This window comes from Oncorhynchus gorbuscha, linkage group LG08 (genome assembly GCF_021184085.1).
Source record: "Oncorhynchus gorbuscha isolate QuinsamMale2020 ecotype Even-year linkage group LG08, OgorEven_v1.0, whole genome shotgun sequence".
Taxonomy (NCBI): domain Eukaryota; kingdom Metazoa; phylum Chordata; class Actinopteri; order Salmoniformes; family Salmonidae; genus Oncorhynchus; species Oncorhynchus gorbuscha.
This window is the reverse complement of record NC_060180.1, coordinates 8,582,520-8,594,770: the sequence shown is the minus strand read 5'-3', so window position 1 is coordinate 8,594,770 and position 12,251 is coordinate 8,582,520. Positions and strand designations below refer to the sequence as shown.

Below are 12,251 nucleotides of genomic sequence, written 5' to 3'. Positions count from 1 at the left end.
GTTGCTATGGGCTGTGTGGGGCCAGTGAGCATATTGTGATAGGAAGGACTAATGCCAGACTTCTGTATGTTCTTTTTAGACCACCTCTTAACCAAGGCTTCCTCCCATGTATAAAATGAAACGATGTTCAGCTGCCAATCTATCCTTTCAGTAAATCAACTCTTGGATTTAGGCTACTCCTGCGCTACTCTAAGTAAGTGTAATAAAACTAAATCAGAAGAAAATAGTGCTAATATAGCAGACTCTGTGTCTGGCTTGGATGATACATTTTGACTTGTGTGGATATTTGGCTAGAATGTTTTGATTTGTTGAGATGACACATTATCGTGCTTCATAAGATTTTGAAGGTTGTCTTGTGGCTTTATTTGTCACTATGGAACGCTGAAACTGGATAGGCTAGACTTTTGGTTTAATGGTAGGAATATCAGCAGTTATAACTCCTATTGTTGCTGACACATGCTGCCTTTTTTTTCAATTTAACAAACAATAGTTTCCTGGTAAACAAGAACTTGGTTTGTTACAAATGTAGTAGGTAGGAATTGTTGTTTGTCTGAAATGTAATGTTGGTTACATGCTCATCTGTATATTTGGTCAGAATAAGAAAGTAGCCTAATTAGGGCTGTGACGTTACCAGTATTGCAATATTTTTCCCACGGCAGAAAAATGTAAACAAGAAGCGGCCCAAACTCTTCGGTCCTTTCAAAACCTGCTGAATGTAAAATATTGAGAGATATACAGTACCAGTCAAAAGTTTGGACACAGCTACTCATTCAAGGGTTTTACTTTATTTGTACTATTTTCTACACTGTAGAATAATAGTGAAGACATCAAAACTATGAAATAACACATGGAATCAAGTAGTAACCAAATAAATGTTAAACAAAATATATTTGAGATTCTTCAAAGTAGCCACCCTTTGCCTTGACATCTTTGCACACTCTTGACTTTCTCTCAACCAGCTTCACCTGGAATGCTTTTCCAATGGTCTTGATGGAGTTCCCACATATGCTGAACACTTGTTGGCTGCTTTTCCTTCACTCTGCGGTCCAACTCATCCCAAACCATCTCAATTGGGTTGAGGTCAGGTGATTGTGAAGACCAGGTCATCTGATGCAGTACTCATCACTCTCCTTGGTCAAATAGCCCTTACAGAGCCTGGAGGAGTGTTGGGTCATTGTCCTGTTGAAAAATAAATGATAGTCCCACTAAGCGCAAACCAGATTGGATTCCATATCACTGCAGAATGCTGAGATCATCCGTTCACCTACTCTGCGTCTCATAAAGACACAGAGGTTGGAACCAAAAATCGCACATTTCCACCGGTCTAATGTCCATTGCTTGTTTTTTTTGGCCTAAGCAAGTCTCTTCTTCTTGTTGCTGTCCTTTAGTAGTGGTTTCTATGCAGCAATTTGACCATGAAGGCCTGATTCCCACAGTCTCCTCTGAGCAGTTGATGTTGATGTATTTTTATTTATTTTTATTTAACCATTATTTAACTAGGCAAGTGAGTTAAGAACAAATGTGCGTTTTATCACACACACATCACGACAAGAGACAACACTACATAGAGACCTAAGACGACAACATAGCAAGACGACAACATAGCAAGACGACAACATAGCAAGACGACAACATAGCAAGACGACAACATAGCAAGACGACAACATAGCAAGACGACAACATAGCAAGACGACAACATAGCAAGGTAGCAATACACAACCGCACAGCATGGTAGCAACATAACATGGTAGCAGCACAAAACATGGTACAAACATTATTGGTCACAGACAACAGCACAAAGGGCAAGAAGATAGAGCCAACAATACATCACACAAAGCAGCCACAACTGTTACTTAAACTATGAAGCATTCATTTGGGCTGCAATTTATGAAGTTGGTAACTAATGAACTTATCCTCTGCAGCATAGGTGACTCTCTCTCCCTTTCCTCACGAGAGCCAGTTTTATCATAGCGCTTGATGGGTTTTGTGACTGCACTTGAAGAAACATTGAAAGATCTTGACATTTTCTGGATTGACTGACATTCATGTCTTAAAGTAATGATGGACTGTCATTTCTCTTTGATTATTTGAGCTGTTCTTGCCATAATATGGACTTAGCCCTTTTTGGTAAAAGACCATCTTCTGTATACTACCCCTTCCTTGTCACAACACAACTGATTGGCTCAAACGCATTAAGAAGGAAAGAAATTCCACATATGAACTTAACAAGGCACACCTGTTAATTGAAATGTATTCCAGGTGACTACCTCATGAAGCTAGCTGAGGGGATGCCAAGAGTGTGCAAAGCTCTCATCAAGATAAAGGGTTTCTACTTTGAAGAATCTCAAATTTAAAATATATTTTGATTTTAACACTTTTTTGGTTACTAGATAATTCCATATGTGTTATTTCATAGTTGTGATGTTTTCACTATTATTCTACAACCCTACCTTAGACAGGTAAACTAGCTAGACAGGAAATTGTTTTGTTACTGGCAGGATGGTGAACTTGTGGACTGAATTACAGTTGGAGATGTGATGTACAGTGGGGCAAAAAAGTATTTAGCAGCCACCAATTGTGCAAGTTCTCCCACTTAAAAAGATGAGAGGCCTGTAATTTTCATCATACACTTCAACTATGACAGACAAAATTTAAAAAAAAATCACATTGTAGGATTTTTAATGAATTTATTTGCAAATTATGGTGGAAAATAAGTATTTGGTCAATAACAAAAGTTTATCTCAATACTTTGTTATATACCCTTTGTTGGCAATGACAGAGGTGAAATGTTTTCTGTAAGTCTTCACAAGGTTTTCACACACTGTTGCTGGTATTTTGGCCCATTCCTCCATGCAGATCTCTTCTAGAGCAGTGATATTTTGGGACTGTTGCTGGGCAACACAGACTTTCTACTCCCTCCAAATATTTTCTATGGGGTTGAGATCTGGAGACTGGCTAGGCCACTCCAGGACCTTGAAATGCTTCTTACGAAGCCACTTCTTTGTTGCCCGGGCGGTATGTTTGGGTTCATTGTCATGCTGAAAGACCCAGCCACGTTTAATCTTCAATGCCCTTGCTGATGGAAGGAGGTTTTCACTCAGTCTCACGGTACATGACCCCATTCATTCTTTCTTTTACACGGATCAGTCATCCTGGTCCCTTTGCAGACAAACAGCCCCAAAGCATGATGTTTCCACCCCCATGCTTCACAGTAGGTATGGTGTTCTTTGGATGCAACTCAGCATTCTTTGTCCTCCAAACACAACGAGTTTTTACCAAAAAGTAATATTTTGGTTTCATTTGACCATACGACAATATGACATTCTCCCAATCTTCTTCTGGATCATCCAAATGCTCTCTAGCAAAATTCAGACGGGCCTGGACATGTACTGGCTTAAGCAGGGGGACATGTCTGGCACTGCAGGATTTGAGTCTCTGTCGGCGTAGTGTGTTACTGATGGTAGGCTTTGTTACTTTGGTCACAACTCTCTGCAGGTCATTCACTAGGTCCCCCTGTGTGGTTCTGGGATTTTTGCTCAACGTTCTTGTGATCATTTTGACCCCACGGGGTGAGATCTTGCGTGGAGCCCCAGATTGAGGGAGATTATCAGTGGTCTTGTATGTCTTCCATTTCCTAATAATTGCTCCCACAGTTGATTTCGTCAAACCAAGCTGTTTACCTATTCCCAGCCTGGTGCAGGTCTACAATTTTGTTTCTGGTGTCCTTTGACAGCTCTTTAGTCTTGGCCATAGTAGAGTTTGGAGTGTGACTGAGGTTGTGGACAGGTGCCTTTTATACTGATAACGAGTTCGAACAGGTGCCATTAATACAGGTAACGAGTGGAGGACAGAAGTTAAAGAAGAAGTTACAGGTCTGTGAGAGCCAGAAATCTTGCTTGTTTGTAGGTGACCAAATACTTATTTTCCACCATAATTTGCAAATAAATTCATAAAAAATCCTACAATGTGATTTTCTGGATTTTTTTTCTCATTTTGTCTGTCATAGTTGAAGTGTACCTACCATGAAAATGACAGGCCTCTCTCATCTTTTTAAGTGGGAGAACTTGCACAATTGGTGGCTGACTAAGTACTTTTTTTGCCCCACTGTACAATGTTGGATAATATCACAATGTGGCGTTTTGTTAATATTTTTGGGATAATTGGCAAAAAACTGCACGTCGAATTCATTCTCCTGAACTTTCTCTTGTATATTGTTACTTTGTGAAGACTAGGCTGATTAATTCATGAAAATGTCTGTTTTCAGTACCCGTGACACATTTTGACTTCAGAGCTGGTTCCTGTAATACTTCAGGACAATGACGGCCATCAATGCTCCACAGGACAAGTGAGTGCAGTGACTTTGCATTTTCTGCTTCTGCCTGCAATCATTTAATGCTATATGGATATATTTGATGGATACAATTGGTAAAGGCTACATATTAACATTTCTGGTGTGTGACTGTGTATTTGTCAGGTATAATGCGGTGTGGATAATTTTCTTCATCCTTGGCTTGGGAACCCTCCTGCCATGGAACTTCTTCATGACTGCAACCATGGTAAATGTTCTGCATTCTTCACAACTGCTTGATTATAATAACCATGAGAAATCAGACTTACATGGAACCCAAACCGGCTGCTGCGCGCATTCGACATCGTGCATACATTTATTTTGTCCCCCTACACCAAACGCGATCATGACACGCAGGTTAAAATATCAAAACAAACTCTGAACCAATGACACTAATTTGGGGACAGGTCGAAAAGAATTAAACATTTATGGCAATTTCGCTAGTTAGCTTGCACTTGCTAGCTAATTTTTCCTATTTAGGAAAAACTTGCTGTTGCTAGCTAATTTGTCCTGGGATATAAACATTAGGTTGTTATTTTACCTGAAATGCACAAGGTCCTCTAGTCCGACAATTAATCCACACATAAAACGGTCAACCGAATCATTTCTAGTCATCCCTCCTCCTTCCAGGCTTTTTCATCTTTGAACTTATATGGTGATTGGCATCTAAACTTTCATAGTATTACCACAACAACCGGCAACACAATTCGTCTTTCAATCACCCACGTGGGTATAACCAATGAGGAGATGTTACGTGGGTACCTGCTTCTATAAACCAGTGAGGAGATGGAAGAGGCAGGACTTGCAGCGCGATCTGCGTCAGAAATAGAAATGATTTCTATTTTAGCTCTTGGCAATGCAGACGCACGTGAGCGCAATAATTGAATAACACAGATTCATACATTTATTTATTTAAAAAAAAAAATTGGGGGGAATTTTTACCCCTTTTTCGTGGTATGCAATTGTTTAGTAGCTACCATCTTGTCTCATCGCTACAACTCCCGTACGGGCTAGGGAGAGACGAAGGTTGAAAGTCATGCGTCCTCCGATACACAACCCAACCAAGTCGCACTGCTTCTTAACACAGCGCCATCCAACCCGGAAGCCAGCCGCACCAATGTGTCGGAGGAAACACTGCACCTGGCAACCTTGGTTAGCGCACACTGCGCCCGGCCCGCCACAGGAGTCACTGGTGCGCGACGAGACAAGGATTTCCCACCGGCCATGCCCTCCCTAACCCGGACGACGCTAGGCCAATCGTGCGACGCCCCACGGACCTCCCGGTCGCGGCCGGTTACGACAGAGCCTGGGCGCGAACCCAGAGTCTCTGGTGGCACAGCTGCCACTGCAGTACAGCGCCCGTAACCACCCGGGAGGCCATACATTTATTTTTGCAGCGCACGTGACGCGAGCAGTGTGGTTATTTTTGCTCATATTACTTTCTTTTTACCTTCTGAGACACTCTCTCCATAGTATTTCACTGGATTGTTTCACACTAAATCGTATCGTTCCTGTATTGCATCGGAGCCCATATAGTTTCAAGTTTCATATCTAGATACATATGGAATTGTCTTGAAAGGGAAAGATGCACATCCCAAGAAATCATTGACTCTCGTAAGCTTTGGTCATGAACCCCAAGTCTTTCGCTCCTCCACCCTGCTGCTTCCCTTTAGTACTTCACCAGCCGACTGAAGGACCCGGCCATCGAAGGCTCAGTGAATCTGACGGTAGTGGAGGCAGACACGAGGAATGTCCTGGAGTCCAAGTTCAACAATGTGATGACCCTGTGTGCCATGGTGCCCCTGCTCATCTTCACCTGCCTTAACTCCTTCATCCACCAGAGGTATAGTTAGAACTAATGGTAATGTTTCCACTGCAGGGATTGGTATTAAGGTTGCCCTATTCCCTGGGGCAATTAAACTGAGCAGTTTTTTATTTTACCTTTTTTATTTAACTAGGCATGTCATCTAAGAACAAATTCTTATTTTCAATGACGGCCTAGTGGGATAACTGCCTTGTTCAGGGGCAGAACGACAGATTTGTACCTTGTCAGCTCAGGGATTCGAACTTGCAGCCTTTCGGTTACTAGTCCAACGCTCTAACCACAAGGCTACCCTGCCGCCAGTTGCACAAGTTGAGCCTGCTCTGAGGTTGCACCTTTACTCCCAATTGTTCAATCACGTTTATTTATAAAGACCTTTTTACATCAGCAGATGTCACAAAGTGCTATCAGAAACCCAGCCTAAACCCCCAAACAGCAAGCAATACAGATGTAGAAGCACAGTGGCTAGGGAAAACTTCCTATAAAGACAGGAACCTAGGAAGAAACCTAGAGAGGAAACAGGCTCTGAGGGATGGCCAGTCCTCTTCTGGCTGTGCCGGGTGGAGATTATAAGAGTACATGGCCATTTAAAGCCAGATTGTTCACCAAGATGGTTTAAGTGGAAGATGGACAATTTATGGCAGGCAGGCAAGTTGAGCCTGCTCTGAGAATGTATTTTACTGATACAAACAAAATACAAAGAATTCCAGTAGTGATCTTCCTGGTTCCTCCCCTATGTGTAGGTGAAAGGCAGGTACTTCTGCATGTAAATAGCTCATTAGCATAACCAATTAGCATTTTGGGGAAGGTGATGATAATCTTTGGGAAGACAAAAAATATTCCTGCCTTGTCTGATGGTGAAGCACTTTTCAGACTTGAATGTCAATCCCTTTACTGTGACCTCGAGGAGACCCAGGTCTCAAAACTCCAAACCACACCTCATTCCTCTTAAAAGCACCTTGAATTGATACCTCACTCTTATCCTCAAACATTGCCTGCTCACATGCCCCCCTAACCTCGCTCCATACATGTTCCTCAGTTTCCCCTAAGCTACCCTGAACGGTACCTTTCATGTAAACCGAAGTTATCTCTGCCTACCTAATACTCACTCCGTGAACCCCATCAGTTGTTTCCATAGGACATTGGTATGTGGACTTTAATTATAGTTGGATATAGAGAGATCCAGCAAGGGCTTGTCCATCAATGACCCCCACTCCTGTCTAAACAGTCCTATGAATATCTCCTTCTGTTTTTCTCCCCTTTTCCCCTCACCTGTCCCCCAGGATCCATCAGAATGTCCGTATCGCCGGCTCCTTGTCTGTGATCCTGTTGGTGTTCCTGTTGACGGCGGTGCTGGTCAAAGTGGACATGAGCCCTCTCCCCTTCTTCTGTCTAACCATGATCAAAATTATCTGCATCAATTGTAAGTGGACCCCACCCAAACTACTAGACTCTTATCTAACATACCAAGCTCACACAGTTCAACTCACTCACCTTCACACCATCTGCTACGGAGTTGGCTTGTTTAAAGTGGGATGTTAAACAGCAGGGATATGCTCTCCTGTTGCTTTGATCCTGGCCCCCTGATGCCTGATGAGGACCAGCTTCTCTGACGGTCCAGGTTCCACTAGAGTGGAGGAGAAGGTGACCCAGTTGGAACGCTTTGATGTTGACATCCACACTCTCCCTGTAAAGACTTCCTGTCTGTCTTTACTAGGAAGACTGGTGAATTAAATAATGTTTATTATGTTAAAAAAAACCTGTGATGTTCTCATTGGTTTTGCTTTATTTTTCTTGTGTTGCTGATATAAACCTCTTGCCCTCTCCTTTGCTTTTAAATGTATTACTCCCTCCTATATCCAACATCTGCAATCACTCATTCTCTCTCTACTTTGACTTAATTACATTTTTTCTCTCCCCAGCGTTTGGGGCAGTGCTGCAGGGCAGTTTGTTTGGTCTGGCTGGGATGCTGCCAGCCTCCTACACTGCACCTATCATGAGTGGACAGGGCCTCGCCGGGACCTTCGCTGCCTTCTCTATGATCTGTGCCCTGGCCAGTACGTCTGACACACACTCAAAACACACACACCACTGCTCTCAACACTCCCACTCCCACCAGGTCCATAACTCATATCCCAGGATGAGAATAGTAAGCACTTCCAGGTCATGACCCTGTATTCTTTTTGTGTGTGTTTAGGTGGCTCGGCCTTACAGGACAGTGCCTTCGGCTACTTCATCACAGCGTGCGTGGTCGTCTTCCTGGCCATCTTGTCCTACTTCGCTCTGCCCAGAATGGTGACTTCAACTAACACACTATTGACCCATACTAGTGTGTTCTGCCTAATGGAATGCTCTGACCTCAAAATGCTAGTTCACTCTGTCAGACAAGTTGTCATTGGTTCAACAATGTTATCTGAGGGAAGCCTTTAGTAGTGTGTAGCATTGTATAGCCTCCCTGGCCTGTATCCATAATGTGTCCTTACATGCAGCTATATAGATAGATGCAGTAACCTGATAATAGTATGTTGGGGTGTTAACCCCCATGTCCTGGCTAAATTCCCAATCTGGCCCTCATACCATCATGGACACCTGATCCCCACCTTCCACTTGGCTTCATTCATCCCCTCTCCTCCCCCCTGTAACTCATCCCCAGGTCATGGCTGTAGAAGCAAATGGTTCTTAGTCAACTTAGCTACCCTAAAGTAAGGGTAAGTAAAACAAATGTGCTGATTTTTGTTAATGTCTCACCCAACATCGCAGGACTTTTTCCAGTACTACCTGGAAAGTAATGGATCCAGGCCAGCCGGCAGAAATGAAGAGAACAAGATGGATCTTTTGGAAAAAGGTGCAGATGGAATGTAACGTTGAGAAATGGTTCTCATTTGCTGTGTAGTAGTGTACTCTAAATATGCCCAGGAATCACTGGGTTTATACTACAATACATATTTTGCTTGTTTATCTATGCTCTTTGACCTAATTCTCAGTGATTTTCTTCCAAGTTGTGCATTTCTCTTGCATATCTACCTGTGTAAAGCTAACAGCAAAAGGGATGTTGTGTGACAGACAGCCCAGCACAGAACAGGCCGGAGGTCAGTCTGACAGAGGAGGAAACCAGGTCCAACATATCTGTGTTTGCCATCTTTAAACGGGTAAGGGACCGGCACAGATGATATAAACAAAGTAGTCCTCCCAAGTGAGGGAATTGGCGGCGGGGCCTAAAACCCCCTACCGATGTCCTGATGTTGTGGTCTCCTGTAGATCTGGGTAATGGCCCTTTCTGTGTGCTTCGTGTTCACCATCACCATCGGAACATTCCCTGCAGTCACAGTTGATGTCAGGTCCACCGTGGCCGATGGGGGAGCCTGGGGTGAGTGTCTTAAGGGAAAGTCTTTATTGACTGTGTTTTGCTGTATTAATGGCTTGTGAAAAGCCAGAGACCAGCATACAGGCTCATAGCATTAATCGTCTCAAAACTGGCAAGGACAATGCCGAACATCTGCCTTTCTGATGATTTTGCTGTAATGGGTTCCAGTAGGATTTAAGAGTCTGTGAGGACTGTAGTCTTACTCGCCATGCGGCTGTGGCTGTTCCTTTGTCTCCACAGATAAATACTTCATCCCTGTGTCGTGTTTCCTGCTCTTCAATGTGATGGACTGGGCAGGCAGAAGTCTGACGGCCTTGTGTATGTGGGTGAGTCTGAAGCCCTGAGCACTTTCCACTAACACTGGCTCAAACAGACAAAGGTTTGTTGGTGTAGATTCCCACCTAACATCTGTGCTCCCCTGAAATGGTTCCCCCTGGCCTGACCAATTGTTCCCCTTGGCCGACTTCTTTGCCGTTTCACCAAGAATGTCTTGGCGTCTCATCACTCTGAAGAGGAGAGGATTAGACTGACGACTCCCATGACAACAGTATCATACATGATGACACAACAAATTCATTTCTGGCTTTTGTTTAAAAATACCATCTCAAATGTGTTAAATCTAAATATTTAGCCCAAATCTGATCTGGATTACTGCCTGATGATGTCATAATGTCATGGGGTTGTAACCCTCTCCACAGTTGAAAACATATTACCGAGACATCAATCGTTCAGAATTCTCTGGAAAATCTGGAACACTTTGATGTGTAGGCCAGTGGTTTGTATTGGAAAAATCCCTTGTGTTTTTAGGATGAAGAGGTTGTGTGACTGCTGAAAGAAGTGTATTTGGAGGGGTAGGTGAGGAGTGGCTCGTGGTGACACTGAAGACCCCCTATTGATTTGGACTAGTTTCCTGTTGTAAATAGATCACATGACTGGGGCTGTAACAGCTGTGCGACTGGGGCTGTAACAGTGTGCGATTCACTGGCTGAGAGTTGCTGTAGAGATATACAGGTAACTGTCAAACTAAAGGAAACACTGACATAGTGTCTTAATAAGGTATTGGGCCACCACGAGTCAGAACAGCTTCAATGCGCCTTTTCATAGGTTCTACAAGAGTCCGGAACTCTATTGGAGAGATGCGACACCTTTCTTCCACAAGAAATTCAATAATTTTGTGTTTTTTGATGGTGGTGGAAAACGCTGTCTCAGGCGCCACTCGAGATTTTCCCATAAGTGTCCAATTGGATTGAGATCTGGTGAGTGACACACACACACTTTAAATGCCCTATGCTTCTTTGAGACCCCTATGGTAGCCAAAATAATGGGGAACTGGGCATTTTTATACATCATGTTAATTACTTAATTAACTCAGGAACCATACCTGTGTGGAAGCACTTGCTTTCAATATACATTGAACAAAAATATAAACGCAACATGTAAAGTGTTGGTCCCATGTTTCATGAGCGGAAATAAAAGATCCCCAAAATGTTTCACGTTATTTTATGGACAGTCATGCTACGGACAACAAACACAATTGCATTTTATCGATGGCCATTTGAATGCACAGAAATACCCTGATGAGAACCTTGAGGCCCGTTTTATATATATATTTTTTTGGGGGGGGGTCTGTGATCAACAGATTCATATCTGTATTCCCAGTCATGTGAAATCCATAGATTAGGGCATAATGAATTTCTTCATAGGAACTGTAGCTCAGTAAAATCTTTGAAATTTATGTGTTTTTATATTTTTGTTCAGCATACTTTGTATCCCTCATTTACTCAAGTGTTTCCTTTATTTTGGAACTTACCCGTAGGTGTTTTATTTCATTATGTGGGTTTCTATTTAATTCTACCTCAGCTCCCCCCCTTCCACCTCAATCCTATGATTACTGTATAATATAATGATGGGCTGAGTACACAGTGCACTGTTACCTTACAGTACATTCAGTTGGATAGAGGTTCATTCCTTAAATTCTGATTAAGTGTACATTTGCATTGTGACCCATTTCTATTAAAGGAAATTGCTTTAATTCACTACAAGTTGGCTACCCTCATAAAGTCAGCGGAAAACGTGGACGGAATCACAGAATCCCAACAATAAAATGAACAAAACATTTTTATTTATTTAAATTGAACATTAACAAAATGCATCAGTGATTCGTATTTTCCTGCAACTTTCTGAACCGGCACAGGAAAACCCGTCTGTGTGTACGCGGTGCGCGCTTATGTCTACACTCTGTCGAGCCGTTAGTGATGGTGCTAATGATAACCTTTTATTCTGGTAGAGATGGAAAGGCTTTCCCAAAAAACTTCTCAATTAAATGTTAACTACACAGTAGCCTCTGCCTGGCAGAGTATCATGATTATCAAGTGGCTTTGTTTTGCAAACTCTGCAATCACATGAGCGCTACAGAAACATTGCTAACCAAACAGTCTCTTGCTGGGGCAGGGTTGAGTTAAAGGGTAACTACACCCAAAAATTAAAATGTCTTACATTTCTTCCAGACCTCAAAATATGTCTCCTGATGTGGTTTAAGCGTTGTTGTGGACTTAGATTTTTTTTATTAGAGAAGTGTGATTTTGAGAGCAATAAACAGTTTATTAGCTAGAGAAGATCAGTTGATTTCTCTTGTTATCTCTGAATTATGTTACTCATGGTTTCATTTGAAAGTCATTGCAGAATTTTGTGAGTTCACTGGCTCCTTGTCTAAGCTC

General features: G+C 42.5%; 1 protein-coding gene across 3 annotated transcripts in view; it reads left to right on the top strand.

The window, feature by feature from the left end:
- Positions 1 to 12,251, top strand: part of LOC124041155 (equilibrative nucleoside transporter 1-like) — a 69,568-nt gene that overhangs the window by 55,541 nt on the left and 1,776 nt on the right. For 2 of the 3 annotated variants that reach the window (XM_046358395.1, XM_046358394.1), the window contains exons 2-11: positions 4,265 to 4,345; positions 4,475 to 4,556; positions 6,022 to 6,191; positions 7,454 to 7,593; positions 8,093 to 8,227; positions 8,368 to 8,465; positions 8,931 to 9,015; positions 9,234 to 9,319; positions 9,429 to 9,537; positions 9,775 to 9,860. In XM_046358395.1, coding sequence (XP_046214351.1) covers positions 4,317 to 4,345; positions 4,475 to 4,556; positions 6,022 to 6,191; positions 7,454 to 7,593; positions 8,093 to 8,227; positions 8,368 to 8,465; positions 8,931 to 9,015; positions 9,234 to 9,319; positions 9,429 to 9,537; positions 9,775 to 9,860 — 1,020 coding nt within the window. In that variant the 5' untranslated portion in view covers positions 4,265 to 4,316. Of the gene's footprint in view, positions 1 to 70; positions 194 to 4,264; positions 4,346 to 4,474; positions 4,557 to 6,021; positions 6,192 to 7,453; positions 7,594 to 8,092; positions 8,228 to 8,367; positions 8,466 to 8,930; positions 9,016 to 9,233; positions 9,320 to 9,428; positions 9,538 to 9,774; positions 9,861 to 12,251 lie in introns of those variants that run through there. The other variant, XM_046358396.1, reaches the window with a different exon arrangement.